This window comes from Triturus cristatus, chromosome 3_1 (genome assembly GCF_964204655.1).
Source record: "Triturus cristatus chromosome 3_1, aTriCri1.1, whole genome shotgun sequence".
Lineage (NCBI taxonomy): Eukaryota > Metazoa > Chordata > Amphibia > Caudata > Salamandridae > Triturus > Triturus cristatus.
This window is the reverse complement of record NC_140583.1, coordinates 391378047-391403331: the sequence shown is the minus strand read 5'-3', so window position 1 is coordinate 391403331 and position 25285 is coordinate 391378047. Positions and strand designations below refer to the sequence as shown.

Here is a 25285-nt window from a genome sequence, read left to right as displayed (position 1 = left end):
AGTTACGATCTCTAAAACATGGACGGATCCTGATGGCCGTTATGTGTTCACTAAACTACTTATTGGTAATTCTTACACCTGCTTAGGATCAGTTTATGCTCCGACAGGCACTAAAAAATCATTCTTCCTCCCGCTGAACCGCCTACTAACAGAGATTGATGCCTCACAATATCTCATTGGTGGGCATTGGAATTTGGTACGAGATCCTATACTAGACAAAACAGGTCCGTTGGATAAAGGAAACGCGGCAGATAGAGCTATATTAAATTATATACTTTCAGATCACCGATTAGTTGATCATTGGCGTCTTAGTCATCCAGCAGACACAGAATACACTTTCTTCTCTCCCACTCATGGCACGTTTTCTCGCTTAGATTACTTTATGACATCACATAAAGTGATTCAATTGGTCACGGAGTCTCGCATTTTAGAGGCAGCTTTATCTGATCATTCTCCTGTCCTTCTATCTTTAGATCTAGGACTATCTAGGCCAGGGCGCAAACCATAGCGTATGAACATCCAACGACACAGGACTCCCAAGGGTAAACTCGAATTGCAATCTCATCTCCAAGATTATCTCTCTACTAACCAGGGTTCTGTAAATTCCAGCAGGACTATATGGGCTGCAGCTCAAGCCACTATCAGAGGCCAACTCATGCGTGATGCAGCACTCGCTAATAAGCAAAATGCTGCAAAGCAAACCATTAGAACAAGACATCCAATCTTACTCCCGCCTGTATACATCAACTCCAAAATTGCATAATCGTAAATTATTAGAGCAAGCACGCATGTCCCTAAATAGCCTTTTTACCTCTAAAGCTGAATATGCTTTGCAGAAAATGAAGGGGCGGCATTACGAGCAAGGGGAGAAGGCCAGCAGATTGTTAGCTGCACAATTGCATCAAAGAGAGGCAGCAATGGCCATCCCAGCCATTCGTTCAACACAAGGTGACATACTCACAAGAGATTGTCAATAAATTTGCCTCTTTTTATCAATCCCTATATACCCCAGGCAACCAAATAGATCTAGATAAGATGTCCTCTTTACTCGCAGGGGGGGATCTTCCCCATCTCTCTGATGATGGAAGAGCCCTACTTGAAGGTGAAATCACCAAGGATGAGATCTCTAAAGCCATTACTGCTCTACCCTATCATAAAGCTCCTGGGGAGGATGGATTCCCTGCTGAATTCTATAGATGGGCAGGACACAATATTGCTACACTACATGCTGCATTTCAGGAGGCAGATCATTTCTCATTAGGTCCCCTTTCTAATAAAGCAGTTATCGCTGTGATACCTAAGCCCGGTAAAGACCCTCTGCTTTGCAGTAGCTACCGTCCCATCTCGTTATTAAATTGCGATATCAAAATTCTACCCAGTATCCTAGCGTCTCGCCTTCACAAAGTCTTACCTTCTCTAATACATCATACTCAAGTGGGCTTTGTCCCGGGGCGTTCCTCTCGGAATCATCTCCGTAGGTTGGTTCATACATTGTGGTCTGCCAAACACCTTTCAGAAAATGCATTAGCCCTCTCACTTGACACAGGAAAAGCGTTTGATCGCATTGAATGGGAATACCTTTTTACAATAATGCAATGATTTGGATTAGGTTATCAATTTATAACTAAAGTACTTTTATTATATGATAATGCGTCTGCTCAGGTGAATTGTGGGGGGTTTCTATCTGATGCATTCCCGATTCGGAGAGGAACGCGCCAGGATTGTCCCCTATCCCCTCTTCTTTTTCTTTTAGCAATGGAGCTACTAGCTGCCACAATCCGTCAATCTGCTGAAATCATGGGTGTTCCTCTCCCAATTGGACATTCTAAGATTCTTATACGCAGATGATTTTCTACTTGCTCTTACAGATCTCCCTCGACCTCTTCCGTCTCTTCTTCAAATTATTAATGACTTTTCCTCTTTCTCAGGTCATAAAATCAATTGGGACAAAAGTGAAGCTTTACCCATTTCCGATGGAACTACAAAGGCAGCTGTATACGGTTTTCTTTTTCATTGGCAGTCTTCACACCTCAATTATCTTGGAATTTTAGTTAATAAGGGTTTGGAAAGCATGGTTACAGACAATTTAGCTACTCTGCGTTCTCAAATGCACCGTGACTTTGACAAATGGAAAGCTTTGGGACTCTCTTTATGGGGCATAGTTCAAGCTGTCAAAATGGTCACTCTTCCGCATTTCATCTATATTTTAGGCATGCTCCCCCTTCAGATTCCTTTAGTTACGCTTCGCTCAATAGATTCCAAGATTTAGTCCTTTATGTGAGGTTCTGCTAGGCCACGCCTTGCAATGGCAAAATTAAAGGCGCATCAATTCTTGCCAGGAGTCAAAGATATTCCGCAATGGGTTTCTATTGAGCACCATCTTCGATCAATGGATTCAGGTCTCTCTCTTTTGTATGGCAGCAGCACTAGTCGTTCTGATCCCAAAAACCCGATTTTATCAGCTATGAATAAATCCTGGCAAAGAGGTGATCGTTTATTAGACTCAAATCTGCGTATTCATGAGAATGCTCCCTTGTGGAACAATTTAGCTATACGCATTAATGGTCGCACTTTAGCCTGGCCTTTGTGGCAAACAGCTGGCATTTTCTCCCCAGATCAACTTCTTCATAATGGCGACTTCAAATCCTTCTCACAATTAAGTGAGGAATTTAATCTTCCTTTACAGCAATCTTCTAAATACCTTCAACTCCAACAATGTTTGAAGAAACACTTTGGATCTTCCCCTTGGTTGCTCCAAGTATCTCCAATATTGTCCTACTTAAATATATGGGGAAAACAAAGGAGTGACCTCTGGCCTTTATAAAACCTTTATGCTTCACCTATTTTCACAAACCCTCTCTTATAATCTTCAAAATAAATGGCAATCCCATTTATGTATTTCCTATACAGCCACTGAATGGGAACAGATATTAAGAGGGATTACATAAAGCTGTCCATGAAGCTAGGCTTAAATTTTGTATATTCAAAATTCTTCATGACTGGCACTAGTCACCAGTTAAATTGCATAAAGCTGGTTTACTTTCGCACGCCGACTGCTGGAGGTGTTCCACCTCTGGTTGTGACATAACTCATATTATTTGTGAATGCCCAAAGATATAGCCTTTTTGGACCTTTATTGGTAACACCTTGCGATCCACAATGTCATTACATCTTCCACTTACATCTGCCAACATTCTTTTGCATGATTTAGGTCATTCTCCAAAGCTCTCCAAACCGCAAATTCGTCTCTTCCATACTGTATTGGCTGCAACTTAAAATGGTATTTTACGCCATTGGAAGTCATCATCCCCACCCTCACAGGAAGAATGGTTAGTGGCAATGATGCAGACGGCTTCACATGAACGCACGATATACAACCTTCAGGATCAAGTTGATATTTTTCTCCAGACCTGGTCTCCTTTCCTTAAAACTGAAGTTGATAATACTGCTAATTCCTCTGTCTCTCCTAAAGCAATTTATCACGTAGTTTAATTTAATGCCTTACATCTTCATACATTACATTTTTTCCACCATTACTTGCTTTTTTCACTTTCCCATCTTCCTTTACCATCTCTTCCCCTTCCTTTCTTTTCCTCTTCCCCTCCCTTCTCCTTTACTCTGCCTCCACTTTTCCACATTTTTCTTCTGGTCTATTATTTTCCTCTTATATTGTTCTTCCCCTTTTCCTTTCTTATATTATCTTATTATCCTCTTTCAAACTATTGTGTCCTAAACTCTTGCAAGGGAAGTATTTTCTATGATGGCACTTTTACCTATTATTATTAAGATGATCTTACATAAAGTCGCTTCTTTCATACTTACATTTGATTAATTTCTATTTGAGCTATTATTAATACATGTGATATCAATTTTCTATTTCTGTCTTTCTTTACCTTTTATCTATTTAATTATTTATTTAATTATTTATATACAATGTGACTTCTTATAAATTCCATATTTCTATGTCTGTATTCATCACAAATACCATGTATTCCATGTTACCTTCTATCCCTATAATATTTCTTCAGTATTGATTAACAATTTATTGCTTTTACCTATTTTGTGTTCCTATGTATCTTACTGTAAAACTCAATACAAATTTTCAACACAAAAAGAATTTGGTGGCGGCACTTGTTTGCTTCTTTCCATTGGTAAAGTGGACTCTGACTAAAGACATTTATGGAAGCTATGAGTTGACGATACAGAATTAAATGTACGTGTGCTGGTGCTTTAAAAGGTATCCCCATTGATCTGTTATTTTCTCATTACTGTAAGAAAATAGAGAATTTACATGGGCGTCCTTGCCTAATATATAACAGATAGAATGTAACAACGAAAGACACCTCAGATTTGGAGTCTTTTTAAGATTTTTTTTTATTATAGGGGTGAGACAAGTGGCTCTAGCTCAAAAGGTAAATGAAGATCAGGATTCTGATTTAGCTTTTCATTCCCTATCATTTCACTTGATCTATAAACGTAAAGGTACTTCGCCTGCCGACGTGCGATGACATAATCCATAATATATGTAGCAATGAGCAGACAACTGTCATACTGCAACCAAATGGGCTATGTGCACAAGCAATGAATAACATACGCACTAAAGCCTGGGCCATGCGATGCCAGTTAAAGCAGTCAATCATTCACTAACAGTTTTCGTTACCGCAAATAACCTCATGGACACAAACGTCACCATTATGACTACAAGCATATCCTAACCCTTGTGAAATCTAAATAAACACTCTGCCTTATAACAATTTGCACTCACAGTGGTTTCTTCTGTTTGCGACAGATCAGAAGAGACAGCCATCAGGCTACAGTCAATGAATGATGAACTGTTTATTTCGGTCAATAAAAACCATACATAAAATCACTTTAAAATAACAAAATTAAAATTAATTTCAAGATAACAAAAAGCACATTGTGCAAAAGTGCTTGATGATTTGTCCAAATTAAGAACTTTACTATGCAACAGGCTTAATGGTTAGCACAAGTTCTCTTTCGAGGGCCCAAGAGATTTGCTGGCCCCTGGGAGGTATAACATGAATATTCATATACATAGTAACTATGGTTATGTGGGGTATGGGCACCATCACACTGGCATCCAGGTAACAACCGGCCCCTGGATGTTTTCGAATAAAAGCAATAGACCTTCAAGTGGAAAACCATAGTGCAAAAGTGCTTGATAGTTTACCCAATGAAATGCATGACAGAATATGCAAGGCTGATAATTAACATAGATATGCCTTCTTAGGTCCAAAGGCCTAGCTAGCGCGTGGGGTGAATGGTATTGGTATATATGCGCATGGTGGCAGTGAAAGATGGAATGGAAGGTGAGGGCCTTTAACAAGGGAGTGGGCCTTTAATGGCCGGTATAGTCCAGCTACGGTGGGCTATAAGGCTATTAGAACATTCCACTACTAGAGAGCAGAATGTTCTAACAAATTAAACAAAGGCCTCAGTGAGCCAGAGGGGATTTGAAGCCCCTTGGGCTCCATGAGGCCTTTGTTCACAGCAACACCTCTGGATGACAAACATTGTAATGTTGGATCTCCAGCCTTATACCAGCCATAGGAAGCGTGGAGCACTAAATGGTCTACAATGGAGCGCCGATCATTCCAATGTTATCATACAACCGTAAAGCTCGCCGCAGAGGGCTATACCAGTATTAAAGGAATGCTCCATTGTTCAAGGCCAGAGGTGAGGGCTTTTAACAAGGGAGCGGGCCTTTAATTGCCAGTATAGCCCGCTATAGAGAGCTTTAAGGCTAATAGAACTTCCCACCTCTAATTAGCAAAACAAAGGCCTCAGGGAGCCTGAGGGGGTTGAAATCCCCCTCCGGTTCCGTAAGGCCTTTTTTCACAGCAACATCTATAAAGGAAAATATTGTAGTGTTGATGCTCCGGGCTTCTACTAGCCGCTAGAAGTCCAGAACACTTCATTGTCTTCAATGGAGTGTGCACATTCCAATGTTCTAATAGCATTTGTAATTCTCTGCTTTGTATGCCTGCGGAGTCAAATGTTTATACAAGTTGATGGTCCTGCAAGAGTGGCTCCAGCTTCCAAATGTTTCCTTGTCAGTAGCAAGCAAGATTCAGGGCGCAATTAAACTATAGAGTGACTGCTGAAAAAAACTATTCAAATCTGAAAACAGGGACAGTGTGTGAAATGGTCTAATGTCTTTACTTTGATAGCTACATTTCTGTCAACCGCATAAACCCTTTGTCTTATGATACATATTCAAAAAATAACCTGCTATATTTCTGTTTAACAATACATATTTGACCACATAACATGCTGTTGCTAGATAGAACTGCTTCAACACAGAATTCTAGCAGCTGTTTACAGTGAGATAATGCAGAATGTATACATACCCATAGATATCAAGCACGCCTATGAATGAGTGCTGTTTAATAGAAGTCATAAGAGCTTCATTGACACGGTCAACGATCCAGCCGAAGAGGTTGGCATAGATGTGCTTGGACAGGGCGTCTTTGGCATTGATGGCCTGTAATTTGCCAATAGGTTTGATAAAAGTCTCTGTGTTAGTGACCAGCTTCCGGTGGCAGAGCCAGTGGTTCATCTCTTCATAGTCTACTCCCATCAGGTCACAGAAGATGGTCAGGGGTTCGTGTTTTGGCTGCAGAAAACACAGACATCACCCCTTAGCATTTGAAAGATCACACAACAGTCACTCACAGGAACACTGCAAACGCCTCACATTTACTTATGTAGCAGAATGGACTTCTGCAGGTCCAGGGTTTAGGACTTGTAGCGGTTTTCAAGAGAGAAGAGAAGGGGCTGCAGGATCTTATTTGTTATATCAGGGAAGCAGTGTCTTTCAATCGGTTTTTAATCTTCGTCAGCACAAGGAGAGCGCTTATCTAAAATGGAGTATTACTTATATAGAATTTGTCAGGATGCTTTTTCAGAAAAATCATAGGAGTATGTGCAAGGATGTTCTCTCCCTGGCTCGAGCCAACAAGATGAAATCTGTGCATATGATGTGCTGCATTGGTTCTGCTTTTCAGCAAGCTGTATTACTGTACAAATTGGCATTCCTCTGCTTTGTTGTACATGTGCAGCATCCTGTCGTGTTTGTGCCTTAGTACTCACTGTATGCATCCTTCAAATAAGTGAAATGCAAACCCAGTACAAAATCTAGTCAAGCAACAAGACAGGTTTAGAACAGCCTTGAATAAAAACATGGTAAGCTCTGCGGAGAATGTCACCATACAAGTATTTCAATATTTGACTGAAACATAACACTTTAAGACTGAAGAACTACTGTTGCTCCTGCAAGGTTTAGTTAATAGATTCACCTAGTTGAAACCCTGATGCAAGCATTTGTTATCTGAGCACACAGGCATATTAAATACTTTGAGATGTTTGCAGACTCAACCTGAATGTCAAAGTTGCAGGTCTACCAGTGCGTATTGCTATTACATACCGATATAGCAAAAATATCAGTTAATGGGATTTGGTCTTCTAAACTCAAGAAATGCAGGGCAGTGTCGGTGTGAAGATTTGTGGACTTGGCATTTCGTATAATTTGCTTGACTATGCACTTTTCTTTTTATAAGGATGAGGCAAGCTTTGTTTACAATAAGAGAAAGACCATGAATTTGAGGAGTGGACATCTGAATGATATTTAATTCATATCTGTAGAGCACAAACCACTATTTATATTGCTGTGCATTCTGAATCTGGGCTCCCCTTCAGTAGTTTATAATGCTTATTGATGTTTGATTATGAAGACTTTCGGCGTTTAGTTTTGTAGTGGTTTATGCAGATTGCCGTTAAGGTAAATTGTGTTGGATCATTAGAAATCTTGGTAGAGAGGTAGGCCTACAGCTAGTTGTGCCGAAAGATTTGCATGCTTTTTCTGCATTGGGTGGTCAGATGTTCATTGGTCGGCATGTGTAAAGTGTTTTCTACCAATGCATTACAGTGCAGGTAAGTAATTATGATGCCATATTGTGTGTATAAAAGGTAGCATGTTTATCGAAATAGTTGAACAGTGTTTGTTACGAAGGTTTGTGAAAGTGCAGTTGGTCTTTGCCACCTATGAGGCTCTGATGCCGTATTGTCCACATAAGTGTTCGGTGGAAGCAATGCAGTAAACTCTGTGTTACATCCTGGCCAATCTAGTTGTATGGGATCTGGCCATACAAAGTATTCCATAATCCAGATTCCATACAACGTGATTTTTTCCCAATCAGTTGCCATATTGTCATCATCATGTAGAATAAGACCATTATAACCTAGCACTTGATCTGGATAGTTGGGATCAAAAGTGATCATTAGTCTCTTTGTTGGCGCCAACCTGACAAACAAGATCATTCTTTGGCTACATAAACTTTTGTCCCTAGGGTTTTGCCTTTAAAACTCTTCCATTCATCACCACAATCAAGGTATGTCTAGCATCCGAGTCTGCCCTCACCCTTATTTCCTTGCCCCTTATATTGAGCACACAAAAATGAGCATCTTTATTTTTATCATCAATCTCATTTATACCCAAAACAAATTCTTCCTCTGTTTCATCCTTGGGCTCACACCTAACTTCCTTTACATAATTAATTCTTTGCTTATTTATTCAACACCACTTTTTCTAGGTTTGTTTTGACTTTTACACATGCTAACATAATGTCCCTTAGTTCTACATTAGCTACAAGCTTGTCCTATAGCTGGATACATTTTATCCTTAGATAGGTGTCCTGGTAATTCACATTTAAAACAAACATACTCAATCTTGTCCAACTTCTGGGTGTTAAGAAATTTTAGTTTTGCTTTACTGCCCACACTCTCTTAAGTCCAATGTTTTTCAACCAACTCTTACATGCCCAATTTATTTTCCTTAAACTGATGGGCAATGCCAATAGCCTTGCTTAGTGTCAAATCATCTGCTGATAACAATTTTTCCTGCAACTTTGCATCAACTATCTTTTGTATCATTTGGTCACGTAACATTTGGTCATAGAATGAATCACAGTTACACTTGGCTGCTTAAATCCTTAAATTACTCAAAAAACCATCAATAGACTCATTGAGCATTCGGCCTCTACTTAAAGATGTGTGTCTTACAACAACCTGATTGACTTTCTTTATATATAACTTATCCAGTTGATTTATCACCATCTTGTACACATCTACATCTTCATCGTCCTCATGTTCCATCACTGTTGGAGATAAATGACTTAAAATACGCCTGACCTTTGCCCCTAACCAGTGTTTTAAAATTACCAGTTTATGTTTATCAGTATAAGCATTGCTCAGAATTTCTTCTACATACCCTTCTAATTCATCATTCCATTGCCTCCATTGTAATATAGGCTCACCAGGTGTCAGAAAAAATTGGATAAGTGCATTTATACCATCAATTGATATACAATACACATTTATATCACCTAAATATAAAATATCTCACGTGAATTTATACTTCAAACACTCTCTGGCGTGACTATATTGGTAATATTAGTTACTTGTGCTCCCTAAGGTGTGCGAATCACCAAAGACCAGACTGGTATCTTGGTCGATATTGAGTTCAGTGGTGTGCGAATCACCGTTCAACCTTGATGTGTGCTTCACCTGAAGTTATTCTGAACTAACTCTTTTCTCTTTTAATTTTTCCAGTGTTTATAATAGTTTGTTGATCACCGAATTCTGTTATTAAGAGGTGTTCAAAATGGTATGCGGATCACCAAGATAAAAACTGCTATGCCTGTACATGCTGTCCTAATAAAATATGTTTGTTTCCAATGGCCATTCGACTCAAAGTCAATGCTCTTCAGCAACCACGATATAGTTGCTGAAACAACAATGGCCGCCCAACACAGAGTCAGCTCTCTTCAGCATGAACGTTCCAGTTGCTGGCATGAGATCACAGGCACATGCGCATGAGCAGCTCGTGAGAGTGTCAGCGCGTACTCAGCTCCACACACCACACATGCCTCATAAACTGGATATAGGTAATACATACATCCCAAGATGGTGTCGAGGGTCACTCGATATCCTTCGTCGCTGAGCACCACCACACTCACCAAAATGTCCTTAGCTTGTACACTTGTACACTATTTCGTGATTTCACAACAGTGCACAGCTTCACGATCTACGACGTTGCAGGACTCAGTGCTCCGCATATCGCTAGTGTAAGTTCCTTATGTATATATATTTATGCGACACACATACATAAACATCTTTAACAAAGATTTATTTCATTTAACCTAATTTAACATCCATTCTCGATGAGAAGCCTGGGCCAGCTGTCGTTGTATGGAATCCAGCCATACAAAGTATTCCATAATCCAGATTAAATACAACTGGATTGGCCAGAATGTTAACACTCTTCTCAACCTAACATCAAATGTGCAAGATGCAAGCTTTTTTTTGTTGGAGAAGTAGAAATCAAAACAACAGAAACAAAGAGGAGTTGGGGTCAACTTACAGGTATTTGACAGCTGTCAGAATCACGTGATGTGAATTCCACATTACCCAGGTGTAGAATGGAAGCTAATATTTTGAAAATTCCCATCTGATAGGAATCACCAATTCCTTTAAAAAAAAAAAAAGAAAAAAAGAATAGCACTTGATCAATCTGGCTAAAGAAACATTTTATTTAAATAAAACAAGCATATAAAAAGCATACCACAGTTACATGTAATCATTTAAGCACTGCCTAGCAAACTTTGATTTTTCTCATTTCTGCTAAAGATCACAATTTGGTTATGATTTCTATTTCTACCTTTTAGGAAGCAGAGAAAGGTTAGAGCATCACCCTTATCGATGATGGTGAGGGAACGTGGATGACTGTAAACCATCCATTCTTAACCATTCGGCTTCTGTGGATTACCAATGATTCACTACTGGTAGCCGAGCACTGTAGCCAAGACAATTTTTTGAACTGGAACTTCAAAACAATACACACCAATACAGAAACGAATATACACCAAACAAATACATGAAATATGATTTGTTTCATTTAATTCACAAACATAAGATATACAAAAACCAAACTTTATGTTTTAATGGGAAAGTTGGAGCTTTTCAAAATTTGGTTTAGTTTCTAGAAGATGAAGCAATATACTAGATTCTTGCCCATCACTTTGTCTTTTATTGATCCTAATGCATGCTCTTTCTTTGTTGGCACATGCCAGTGTTTCAACTGAGGTTACCAATCGTCCATATTAGTGAATTTGCTGCACTAGCTCTGCCCCTACAATTGAAGCGAAGGATACCAACTAAATTATTAGCCTCCAATTTCAAATTACTTCACTTACCGAACATTTTAAAATTTTCAACTTTGCTTTTTTATTTATCATTTCGTTTTCTAAACAGTAGTGGACCCCTGAGTATGTGACGCGGAGCCCCCTGGGACTACGGACCACAGGTTAAGAACCACTGAAGTAAACAATTCACCCATGGAATGGAATTTACATTAAACAAAATATCAGAAAAATTGCTATTGAGAAGAACGTCTCTGTAAATAGATTCCCCCCCCTTCTGAGAGCCACACAGTCGCAGTCTTAGTTTTTGTGTGAAGAATTTTCACCCTTGAACAATGAAAATGTGTTTCATGATCACCAATCATACCATTACATCAACTGTTGAGAAAGTTGGTAAAAAGACAAGGAAACAAGTAAAGATCAATGAGCAGCAAGGATGTGGAAGAGCAATTTTCCAGCAAACAGAACAAGGTCTCTGAAATACTAGAATAATCCTGCCTTGATATTATTGCTATAAATACCAAGCTTGAAAGCACCAAGACCAAGAGTGAAGCTGATACTATGTGTGTTGAAGAAATATTTGTTTGGAAGGTCAAAAAAGTTAGCGAAAGAGACACTTCAGTCTAAAGTGTTCTTGATGCTAACTTAGGATTAAACCATGAGGGATGCACAGCCATTGCTGGCAAAATCATATCAGATTCATTGTTTTTTACAGAAAAATGTGAAAGACATAATCCTACTGCCTACTTTTTAGAAATCGTATTTAATGCAATATAGACAACACAATAGAGTAATATGCAACAGGTCTTATGACTCCTCCAGGTGTTCGAGAAAGAACAGATAGTTAACAGCCACTCTTCTCATGGTAATAGAGAAAGCACTAGGGTCATAATCAAGGCAGGCACACTACACAAATCTTTCTTAGTTCTGGTTGGCCTTCATACATTCCTCATCAAATGGTACCAGATCCTTGACATCAGTTTAGTCTGATTAGAGGCTTCTCAGTCAGGGAAAAGTTTGGAATCTACTGGCCACAGTAGCCAATAATTCCCAGGAACATCCTCCCCTCCCCTCTGGGTGGTGGGAGGATTCATCTTAAGAACTGCAGAACCACTTTCTTTTGAGACTTTCCTTGCTCCGTTTTCAATGTGATGGCCAAGATAAATCACTTCTTTTTTACAGTACTACATCTTTGTAGGTGAAACCTTATGGCCATTGTCAGCAAGATGGTTCAGAAGTCAATGGTGTCTAGCTTACAATCTTCCTTTGTATTTGATGCTGCTGTGCAGAAAATTGTAAATGCAAATGCATAAAGTCAATACCATAAAGGTTCTCAGAGATAGGTCCAATACAGAATAAAGAGCAAAATTAGTAAAAATTATAAGTCTCAAATGAGAAGCAAAATCAATAAGAAATCGAACAGCATGCCTGGTAGCATTGGAAAGTCATCCGGCACCACCCCAAATTTGAGGGTTTAAATAACAATGAAAATGCTAAATCATCATGGGGTGAGCAACAGTTTATAGTTTCAGCAAATCAGAGCACAGTTCGGTTAAGCATCATGCTGTCTTACCATCTGCCCCATACTTGTCCCTGGATTTGCGATTGACAAATATACTTCAGGTGATTTACAATTTCCTAACATTACAAAGCTAGATTTTCAAAGGCAGACAATGAATGAGAGGAAGCCACTACCTAGACCTAGATTGTTTGATGTACTGAATAAATGGGATTAGATGGCTACAGAGAAACAAGCAAGAAAATGAAGACGCAGGTTAAGGGCTCATTTAGACAGTGGATGGAAAGCAAATAGACAATTTGGGTCGATGTTAGAGAGAAGATACGGAAGAAGGAGGGAGAGTAGTCCCCTGCAATAGTTTTTGAAAAAACAGTAAACAAGAAGAAAGCTGATGAGAGTAACAAACCGAAGCAGACCCAAGTACAGCATTTGGATGAGGGCAATAACTTTTTAAATGATCTTTTGAATTCCAGAACTCCTTCATATATGGATGGTATACAAAGATAGGTGCAGGTCTCTATGGTACCTGATATGGGTGCAGCGGGAGAGGGTAAAGTTGTACAAGCACAGGGATTGTGGGTGCATAAACCAGTCCTCCGCCTGAAAATACATTGCTAACTTTGCCAGACATTAGTAGAAGCACTACTAGTGTCTCAACTTCGGTTTCCAATGATATGTCTGCTACTGCTCTTGCTGAGCCCCTTAAGAGAGGGAAATTATTATTGGACATTTTTGTTACTTTGCATAGTTACACCTTTACTTTATGTATCACATGTATATTTTCAATATATTTGATGTGAATCAAATAGTACTCTTTTTATTCCATTTTTTTCTCCCTCATGTCCCTCCAAATACAATAATTTAATTTAGAGATGAGGCACAGCCATGCCAAATAAAGTTACATGCAATATGCTGCTGTCTTGTTTATAAGATACTCAGAAACTGTTGTGGCGAGAGCTGTTCCAGGAATAAAAACTATTTCCATTGCAGCCTATCCTATTTTGTGAGCACCAAAGAACAGCACAATCCATGCCCAGTTTAATGCCAGCTGTCCAGTATAAAGTCAGAGAGGAACAACTGCATTATTGTTGAAGCCTGCAAGCTCCTTCCCCACCAGATAGGAGCCATGGCCCAGTGATGTCTACAAAATTGGCCAAACAGGAGCGCACAGGTGAGCTTGGCAACAGCACTGACAAGAGAAATTCAATCTTATGTGTTGCAGCCAGGTGACTGGTAAAGGAGCGTGTCGCCAAGAGCTACTTGAGGAACATTGGAAATTATCTTAACTAGTTCTTGTGACTAACGCTGCAGTGAAGTGAGACAGAATCCCACAGTGGATCTATGCTGATCACACAAAAAGAGTAATGATGTCAGAAGAATGAGTGGTGATAACAACCACTAATTTAGAGTCAAGCAAAAGTTGCAGTGTTAAATGAATTGGCAACAGTTTATTCAACTGTAGAGCTCTGTATCTGGCTCTTCTTCAGATACGGATGACAGATTCAGGAACAAGTGTACTTTCTCCTCAAAATTCTCTTACTGGTCTCTTAGCAACTGGCAACTCCCTCTCACTATTCTCTGAATAAATTTACTTTTGATTTTTCTCTAATTGATTCTAACCTTTTTAACGCCTATGGTTTTCTCTTGCATGCTCTTGTCACAGCCTTCGGTGATACAACTCCTGCATCCTCACTTGAGACTACTGCTGAATCTTCTGCACTCACAGACGATCATGTGCTCTTGTCCTGAATCTACAACCCGACTCACTGTGAAATGATGAGCTGCCAACTATACAATGTCTGCTTTAATGACAACAAGATGTGGTGGAAACAAGACAATTCATGAAAGCAAGGAAACTGGCAGGATCAGAGAACTTGTTTATTTTACACCTTAATCCGCTATGAAAAATGTTTTTTAAAAAACCTCAAGAAGCACCTGTTCTTGGCAGCATGTAGTTCTGTAGATTTACATGCTGTGCATACTCCTGTCATCTAGTGTTGGTCCTGTATGTGTGCAAGTTGTTTTTTTTCCAAGAATCTTCTCAAGTCACAAAGTCCAGGGACTCCACTGTTAGATTGTTTTCCGATTGGAGGGTGAGGATGGAAATGGAGCGTATCGATACAGAAAAGATAATGAACATGCAGGCGTAACAGAAAGACATTTGCAACATCAAAAGGCTTCCGGGGAGGAGGGTGCGTACATGTGTATCTACAGCAATACATGCCACAAACAGATGCTAACAGGTCAAGTAACATTTCCCATGCGATGCATGTGTGGCTGCAGATACACATGATGTGAAAGACTGAAAAGCAGTCCTCCTCTAAGCGGTGGCTAGCCTTATTATGTTGCAGAGGACCAAAAAAAGTGTACGTAGTACAGCAGCCTGGCCAACATTAGCTTGCTGGCATTCCAATATAGACAAACATTAGTATGTGGTGTAGACCTGTGACTGCTTTACAGATGTCAGTCATAGGAATGCTCCCTAGGTAGGCCATACAGGCCCTTTTTTACATGTAGAGTGGGCTATGGGGGGATAGACAAAGGTAGTTTGGCTTTTTCATAACCTGTTGGAATACATTTTACTATTCACCTGGCTATGCCTGATTTGGAAAGAGCCAATCCCTTGTGGGGTTTTGAGAAGGCAATAAAAACTTGTTGAGTCTTGTGAAAAGGCTTTGCTCTATCTACATAGTATATTAAGGCTTGCTAGACATCTAGAGTATGGAGAGGCCGTTCTGCAACAAACTGGCAGCTCTATGGATTGGTTAAGGTAGAAGGGCGAGACCACCTTAAGAAGGAACTTAGGATTGGAACGTAGGATGACCCGATCCCTGTGGACTTGAAAGAAAGATTCTTCTAACATTAAAGCATGGATCTCACCAACACCTCTGGGAGAGGTTATTGCAACAAGAAATGCCACCTTCCAAGAGAGGAATTGAAGGGGGCACGAGTGTAGGGGCTCAAGGAGAGAACCCATAAGTCTAGTAAGAACAATGTTCAGACTCCACACAGGGGCTTCGGGTGCTCACAGTGGAATGACTCTTTTCAAACCATTCATAAAAGCTTAGATGACAAGGATTTTTACGAGGAATATGTGCTCTCTATTTTGAAGGTAGGCAGCCACTGTAGCTAACAGTAGCCTGAAGAAAGTGTACATTCGCCCACATGTATGTAAGTGTAGGAGGTAGCAGACAATGTCCTGGACACTGGCTACTAAAGGATAAATGTGCTGTGCAACGCTTCCACTCTGCTTCATAACAAGTGCAAGGGGAGGTCTGCGTGCTTCCTTAAGAATGTTCAAACATTATTGTGGAAGATTAAGCTAACAAAACTCTCACACCTCAGGAGCCAAATCGCAAGGTTGAGTGTCCTTCGGTCAGGGTGCCTAATTTCTCTATGGTTCTGTGTAAGAAGGTCTGGCCTTTTGGGGAAACATCTCTTGTGGACCCACTGAGTTTGAGGAGTGTGGTGAACCAAGGCTGTCTGGTCCAGGTGAGAGACACAAGGATGAGCGGGAGGGAAGCCTGCCGAAGCCTCTGAACCATGAATGGAATTAGTGGGACAGGAGGAAAAGTGTAGGGAAATATCCTTCACTAGATCATCTATGCCCATGGAGTTTGGGTGTGGGTACCTGAAGGTGAAGCTTGGGTATTTTGTGTTTTCTGCAGTGACAAAGAGATCCGTCAGGAAACCCCCCACCAAAGGAAGCAAGGGAGTAGGACTCACCGGTGGAGTTCCCACTTGGGGACTTTTTGCCGCATCCTGCTGAGGAGGTCTGTAAAGTCGTTGTCCATACCCAGTAGGTACTCCGCCAGCAGATGGACTCTGTGGTGAAGTGTCCACCACCAAATGCTCTGCGCCAACATCAACATTTGGGGAGAGCGAGTTCCGCAGTGTTATTGTAGGTATAATCTATCCTCCTGGACAGATTATGGGATGTGGGTATCCAAGGCTCAGATTGGGCCTGGCTGAAATCTTACTTGGAGGACCATTCACATAGGGGTTTTCTTCCTCCCTTTACATTTGCGGCTTAACCACTCGATTGCCGGGTACATCAGGGCTCTGCCCTGAACCCAACGCTTTTTAATATTTACTTGGTCTCTTAGGCTATGTTAGTGGAGGTATAGGGCATAAGGATCCTCCCTTACACAGATGATACACAGTTGTTGCTTTCATTCCTGAAGAAAGTGGTGGCGGCATTGATGGCAGTTAAGGGATGCCTGATGGCCATCAGCGAATGGATGAATGAGAGTTGCCTTAAGCTAAACTCTGATAAAATAGGGATTCTTTTCTTTGGCACTAAACATCAGCCGGACGCTCACAACCGGTGGCCCTTGGAGCGTGGCTCCCCTCCTTTCCCTGCAGTGTTGGTAAGAAACCCAGGAGTCATATTTGATTCCAACTAATCCTTTGAACCTCAGGTCAGATCTGTGTCTGCCAGCTGTTTTCTTACACTAAAATCAGTTAGGAAGACGATTCATCTGATCTCAGAGGAGGGACGCAAATCTGTTATCTGACATCAAAACTAGTCTATGCAAACAGCCTGTATTTAGGTTTACCAGCCTACCTACTTCACTACTTGCAGATCATTCAGAACGCGGCAGCACGGCTGATCCTAAAGTTACCTGCCCATCCCTCTATAACGACCTCCCTGGGCAGCGTTTATTAGCTACCCATTAGCATACGAGCACAATGCCCCAGCTATCGGAGAAAAAGAGGTATTCCCTATTATGAGGCGAGAGAACTTCAATGAACAAAAACTTTTATATATCCCAAAGATCAACAAGACAAGAAGAGTGGGACGTTCCTTTTCTTACCTAGGCACCAAACTCTGGAATTTCTTGACGCCAACCCTTTGCTTTCCACCCTCTGAATCAGTCTTCCGTAAATTGTTGAAAACATATGTGTTTGATAAGTTGGCTCCCTGTAACGGTTTTGGACTAACACAAGGACACATCCTCAAAGGCAGCCTGCGCTTTATAAATTCTATTGTATTGTACTCTAATACATGGCAGTCATGTTGTATGTCCAAATAAGAACCACCTTGCCCATGATGGGGCATTGAAAAGCCTTCAACACTATGTGGCTGCAAACAGCTTTAGGTACCAGATATGGTGATTCTGGTGCCTGGGTTCCCACTGTCCTTGGACAGTGAGGTCCTATAAATGCGCCCCCCAACCCATGAGGGAAATATCAGTTATAAAGGTAATCTGCGGAACAGGGTCGAGAAAGGGCTGCCCCTGCACCAGGTTGATGGTGTTCCAACAATGCAGAGAGTGAAAGGTGCAGATCCCGATCATTACTAACTAGACTTACCACTGATACTCTGTTTGAGACCATTGTTGCACTAAGCATTCCTGCAACGGGTGCATGTGTAAACTAGCATGGGGGAATATGGCAATGCAGAAGGCCATCATACCAAGTGATAGTGTTTGCCACTAACCACATAACGGAAGTAGCACCGGTGCGCCCGATAGGTTGGGGTATGGAAGCAGGCGTCTTTGAGATAAAGGGCAGGCATTAAGTTACGTTGCTGCAGCAGCGGAATGACGTCCTGTAGAGTAACCATGTGGAAGAATTCTGAACGGATGTATTCACTGAGGGGCTGAGGTCCAGGATAGGCCTGAGGAATGTGTCTTTCTAGAGAATAAGGAAGTAGAGGGAGTACACCCCTATTCCTTTTGGTGTGATGGCACTGGCTCTACAGCAACTTTGAGAAGTGGCGCATTTGCTTCTTCCTGAAGTGAATATTGGCAGGAGAGTGTTGGAAACCAGGCAACCGGGTTAGCAGTCACCAGGTTCCCAGCACAGTGGTAGCTTGGCTCGAGCGGTTGGGGGTCAGGCACCGTGTTAAGCGTACGTCACACCCTCACAATAACCATGCGTTCATCCGTTCCAAAAACGACACTACACCGTAAAAATTATGGAAGTCAAGATGAAAATATATATGTCTTTATCTGTCAGGGAGTCCCTGCCTGCCACGAACCGAGTGACTTTAATCCCTATTCCTTTCCGCCCCGTATACAGGACGGACACGACCCCTTTAAGCTGGAACAGGATTTCCCGGAGGAGGTGTCCCCGCCTCTGACGTCACTACTCGTCAGCCAATCGGATGTCTTGGGGGAGTTCTTAGAGCGCCGTTCGGAGGATCTCAGCGCGACGCCGGAAGGAGAGAAGAAACCGCCCCGAAGGAATACCGAAGACTTCACTGACCAGCCGGAGGAAGCAAAGGTGGACGTATCGCCGACGAAGGACCCGGGAGGAAGCCCCGCTGTCAAGCCGCTCCAGAACGAGGGGAAGCCTGGAGGCCCACGGGATCGCTCTCCGCCCCGCCACACTTCAGGTGAAGTGTGGCACCACAAGGTACGGGCCAAGTTAGGAGGGCTCCTATTCTCACAGGGAGGGACCCGATAGGGGTGGGTGACGGGAGGGATCACAACCCACGTGGCTGACCTGCCTCTCACAATCAGCACAACCCCCTACACGAGCGTGTTATACCGGTGAAGGTCCCTGGTGTTCCCGTCACTTCCCCTCCTCCTCCTTATACCTTAGAAGTCCCGGTTTGGGACTAACCCCAGTTCTCTTATTTCTCTTTCTTTGAGAGTCGTCGCTGAAACCCAGCCCCGTTACGTCTGGAACCTCCCTGATGACAAGGCGAGCACCGGACCAGAATCCTACGAGACCCCAGAAGTGGAGACAGTCTATTATTTCAGTGTTCATCTATTCTTCGTTTTCTGAACTGGACCTTGATTAATAAATACCTCTGCCTCCTTTTGACTATTGACTCGGGGTCCTTCTCTTAGATAGTGTGAATTCTATCTTCCCCCCTGTTGTGCTTCTCACAAGTGGCGAGCCAGATAGGAGTTTTTCGTGACCCTCCACCGATACAAGATGGAACTCCTCATTCAACAAATGAAAGAGGGACAGGATAAACTCGAGTGGGCGATAGGACAGACCTCCACTCAAGCCGAGGCAGACCGTACGGCCTTCTCCTCGGCCATACAAACCCAAGCTAACAGCCTAGTGAAGCTGGCAGAAGGTCAAAACCAGCTCATGGCCGCGTTAGGACAAGGGAGAACGAGTGCCCCTCTCCCAGGAACAGTGGTCCCTCTACAGAAATTCACTCCGGGGGATGATCCAGTGGCTTTCTTTCTGAACTTTGAGAGAGCCGCTAGGGCAAGCTCTTGGCCCGGTGAAAGGTGGCCTTTTTATCTTGCCCCTCTTCTAACAGGGGAGGCGCAAGCCGCATATCAAACGATCAATCAAGACGGTACGTCAGGGTATGCCCTGGTAAAGCAGTATGTCCTCGATCGACTAGGGGTGGATGAAGAGACACATAGACTCAAATTCCGCCAAGAACGCGGCACTCCCAGCGACCTTCCAAAAACCCTTTTCTATAAATTAAAAGCTGCTGCCGACCTTTGGCTCAAGCCACAGGAGGGCAATCTAGAGGAAGTAATGAATAAGATATACCTGGAGCAATTTTTGGAAGCGCTACCTTATGGAACTCAACGCTGGTTAAGGCAGCATGCTGGCCTAACGCTTGAACATGCCATAGAAATGGCCACATCGTATGCAAGAGCCCAGGGACGGCCACCTGTAAGAGACACAGAAAGAACCAATAAAAGCATCCCGGGAAGCCAGAAAAAAAATATACAAAGCCCCCAATTGAACCCCACCGACCACGTCTACCGAAACCGGACTTTCCACCCACTTCCGGTCCTCAATGCTATGATTGTGGGGAGTGGGGCCACATAGTCAGGTATTGCCGACGAAGAAAGGAAAAGGAAGAAGAGCCTATGGATGTGAGCTATGCCCCCCATTCCCTTCTGTATGCCGGAGAAACCGGTCCGATCTTTTATGTGAGTGTAACCATTTATGGGAGGGTGGTTCGGGCATTACTCGACTCAGGGTGTAGACATTCCGTGGTTAGGAAAGACTTGGTCCCCCCCCTCCTGCCTAGTAACAGGGAAAATAGTCCGCATAAAATGCGTACATGGGGATGTACAAGAGTATCCCATAGCCCGTGTCACCCTTTGCACTAGCGCTGGCACCAGAACCGAAGTAGTCGTTGGGGTTGTTCCTGCATTACCCGAACCTGTGATCATAGGGACAGACAATCCAGGCTTTGTCACCCTCATGTCTGATGCCGTACAAAGTGTCCCTCGTACTTCTCTTCTTGCCTCTGAACCCTGGGCCAGGGACACTCATTTTAGGACCGCACAACTCAACGATGCCTCCCTTACTTACGCTTGGCAGGTAGCCCGTTCAAGTCAAGATCCTGTGACCTATCCCACCTTTATCGAGAGACATGGCTTATTGTATAGGATGGCCAAATCAGACTCTACACCTCAACTCCTGGTACAGCTTGCCTTCAGGGATCAAATATTGTTTTTTGCACATACTAAATACACTACTAAATACACGAGTATTTAGTATGTAGAACACAAACACACATTCACATATGTAGATATTTGGCTTAAAGTTATTGAGCGTTGAGCTGTAGAACTGGTGACAATGCACCTCAACTCCTGGTACCGCTTGCCTTCAGGGATCAAATATTGTTTTTTGCACATGCACATTTACTTGCGGGGCACTCGGGTGTAGAGAAAACAGGACAAGCTATTCTGCAACATTTCTTTTGGCCGGGCGTATATGCCCAAATTCAACGTTATTGCCAAGAATGTCAGATATGCCAACGAAAAAATCCTTACGTCCCACCGCCGATACCTCTCAATCCTTTGCCTATCATCGGTAAACCGTTTGATCGGATAGGCATGGACCTTATCGGTCCCTTGCCTAAATCGGCTAGGGGCCATTTATATGCGTTAGTCCTAGTTGATTATGCGACCAGATACCCGGAGGCCTTTCCCCTCCGGGCCGCTACGTCAACAGCCATCGCCCAAAAACTCGTCGAGGTCTTCGCTCGGATGGGTTTTCCTCGCGAAATCATCACAGACCAGGGGACTCCTTTTGTCTCCCGCTTAATGACTCAAGTCTGTAAACAACTCGATATCACTCATATCAAAACATCGGTTTATCATCCCCAGACGGATGGATTGGTAGAGCGGTATAACGGCAGCCTAAAGCTCACCCACAAGAAACTTCTGTCTGGGGATGGTAAAAATTGTGATCAGTTACTACCCCTGGCTCTTTTTGTCCTTCGGAGCCAAAAACAAGCCAGTCTTGGCACCTCCCCATTTGAATTGTTGTTTGGCAGAACCCCAAGAACCCTCTTAGAGATCACCAAGGAGAGCTGGGAAAGGGAAGGAGTACAGGAGGCAGAAGCCTTATTGGATTACACCCGACAACTCCAGACCAGGTTACATAAACTGAGAACTATGGCACATGAACACCTGGCCATTGCCCAGACGAAACAAAAGACGTTTTATGACAGGGGCAAGAAGTGGAGAGAGTTGGACGTCGGCGAGTGGGCACTGGTGTTGTTGCCCTCGTCGACTCACAAACTAAGAAAAGAATGGAAGGGCCCTTTCAAGATCGTGCGAAAAATCGGTAAGACGACCTATATATTGCAAGTCAAAAGTAACAAGACGCAAATGTGTCACATAAACTTGCTAAAACGGTGGTTGGGAAAACCTCCCCACACCGTCCATAGCCTTACCCTTGCCAATCACACCGTACATGACACCCCCATTAATCCCGACCTCACGAATGAACAACGAGAAGACGTGTTGTCCCTTCTTCTCAGGTTTCCTGACGTCTTTTCAGACCAACCTGGTAAAACAAATATAGCCATGCATTCCATTACAACCTCTCCTGGAACCGTCGTCAAACAAAAACCCTACCGAATCCCTGAAGCCAGAAGACAGGCCTTCCAGGACGAGGTCAACCAGATGTTGCGCTCTGGTGTGATAGTGCCCTCTCACAGCAACTGGTGTTCTCCGGTTGTACTCGTCCCCAAACCAGACGGCAGCATTCGATTTTGTATCGACTTCAGAGCGGTAAACAGGGTGTCTAAACAGGACGCGTATCCCCTTCCGCGCGTGGACGAGTTGCTAGAACGTCTTGGGGAGGCTCATTATATCACCACTATAGACCTCACCAAGGGATACTGGCAAATTCCTCTTAATCCCACAGACCAAGAGAAAACTGCATTTTCTACACCTTCTGGCCATTTTCACTTCACGGTCCTCCCATTCGGCCTCCACGGGGCTCCGGCAACGTTTCAGAGAGCTATGGACACCGTGTTAGCCCCTCACACTCAATATTCCTCCGCATACCTGGATGATATTGTTGTATATAGCAAGACCTGGGTGGAACATCTGGTCCATTTGGAAAACATACTCTGCAGTTTGAGGTCATCAGGCTTTCACATAAACGCCAAGAAAACCAGAGTAGCCTTCAGGAAAGTGAACTATCTAGGGTATGTCCTAGGAGATGGGAAAATCGAACCACAAGTCGAAAAGGTGAAGGCTATCTTAGAACTCCCGTATCCCAAAACCAAAAGAGATCTACGGGCGTTCTTAGGCTTGGTGGGTTATTATAGGAGATTTATTGCCCAGTTTGCTGACTTAGCCGGTCCTCTCACTGACCTCTTAAAGAAAACACAGGTATCACCTAGGTTACCGGCACCTACTCCCAGGGAAACCAAAGCATTCCAGGCCCTAAAAACAGTACTGACCTCGGCACCCGTGTTAACATCTCCTGACTTCTCCAAACCCTTCATCCTCCAGACCGATGCCTCAGGAGTTGGTATTGGGGCGGTCCTCTCTCAGGCGGATCCGGAGGGGTTGGAACGGCCTATTGTCTTCATCAGTCGGAAACTGTTCCCTAGGGAAGTGGCGTACTCCACTATTGAGAAGGAGTGCCTGGCAGTCCGTTGGGGTGTGGACAAACTCCGATACTATCTGGAGGGGCGGCCCTTTGTGTTATACACTGACCATGCCCCGTTGACGTGGCTCCAGAGGAACCGAGGTCATAACGAGCGCATCCTCCGCTGGTTCCTGGCTCTACAACCCTTCCAGATTGAGGTTCGCCACCGGAAAGGTCGGGACCAAGGAAACGCTGATTTTCTCTCCCGGTTTCCTTTTTCCCCCGATCGGGGAAATCCCGGGGGAAGGATGTGTCAGGGAGTCCCTGCCTGCCACGAACCGAGTGACTTTAATCCCTATTCCTTTCCGCCCCGTATACAGGACGGACACGACCCCTTTAAGCTGGAACAGGATTTCCCGGAGGAGGTGTCCCCGCCTCTGACGTCACTACTCGTCAGCCAATCGGATGTCTTGGGGGAGTTCTTAGAGCGCCGTTCGGAGGATCTCAGCGCGACGCCGGAAGGAGAGAAGAAACCGCCCCGAAGGAATACCGAAGACTTCACTGACCAGCCGGAGGAAGCAAAGGTGGATGTATCGCCGACGAAGGACCCGGGAGGAAGCCCCGCTGTCAAGCCGCTCCAGAACGAGGGGAAGCCTGGAGGCCCACGGGATCGCTCTCCGCCCCGCCACACTTCAGGAGAAGTGTGGCACCACAAGGTACGGGCCAAGTTAGGAGGGCTCCTATTCTCACAGGGAGGGACCCGATAGGGGTGGGTGACGGGAGGGATCACAACCCACGTGGCTGACCTGCCTCTCACAATCAGCACAACCCCCTACACGAGCGTGTTATACCGGTGAAGGTCCCTGGTGTTCCCGTCACTTCCCCTCCTCCTCCTTATACCTTAGAAGTCCCGGTTAGGGACTAACCCCAGTTCTCTTATTTCTCTTTCTTTGAGAGTCGTCGCTGAAACCCAGCCCCGTTACGTCTGGAACCTCCCTGATGACAAGGCGAGCACCGGACCAGAATCCTACGAGACCCCAGAAGTGGAGACAGTCTATTATTTCAGTGTTCATCTATTCTTCGTTTTCTGAACTGGACCTAGATTAATAAATACCTCTGCCTCCTTTTGACTATTGACTCGGGGTCCTTCTCTTAGATAGTGTGAATTCTATCTTCCCCCCTGTTGTGCTTCTCACATTATCTTATTTTCTCTTAGTTGCAGGCTTCACATCATAAATACAATACAATAGGATTTTCCTTTAAAAGAGCAGGTCAAATAAACAATGCTACTTCGGAATTTCAATAAATAGGTTCAGGTCATCGTTAAGCAAAGAATAAATAGATGTGCAATAAATACAGATGGCAAATAAATACAGTCAGACAATAAATACAGTGCAAGAATAAATTAGTGGAAGACAATAAATAAAGAACCTTCAATAAATAAGGTAAAGCAATCAATGACAATTACAGATCAGATCACTTTCATGAGGTCACTTGGTCTTACTTTGCCCATACACAGCTTGTGGTCATTTGGATGGCATGGGGGTGCCCCACCTAGATTGGTCAAGGCTGGGGCCTAAGCTGAGGCAGAACAAGGGTAACAAAGATCTGGCCCTCCAAACTACACAGCCCTTTACGGAGGTCACTGTACCAGTCTTAGTTCACTCCTGGCACTCCCAGGCTGGTCCCAACACCCCTTTAACCCCTAGGATGGTCTTTTAGGGCTCCACGGGGCCTCAGACGCCCCCTCTACCACTTACTGTCCTTTTCACGA

At 43.4% G+C, this 25285-nt stretch overlaps 1 protein-coding gene across 3 annotated transcripts in view; it reads right to left on the bottom strand.

The window, feature by feature from the left end:
• The window catches only part of MYO5A (myosin VA), an 847747-nt gene that overhangs the window by 281996 nt on the left and 540466 nt on the right, over positions 1 to 25285 (bottom strand). For all 3 annotated transcript variants that reach the window (XM_085644171.1, XM_085644172.1, XM_085644173.1), the window contains exons 9-10: positions 10442 to 10548; positions 6372 to 6637 (exon numbers count right to left, since the gene is read on the bottom strand). In XM_085644171.1, coding sequence (XP_085500297.1) covers positions 6372 to 6637; positions 10442 to 10548 — 373 coding nt within the window. The remainder of the gene's footprint in view (positions 1 to 6371; positions 6638 to 10441; positions 10549 to 25285) is intronic.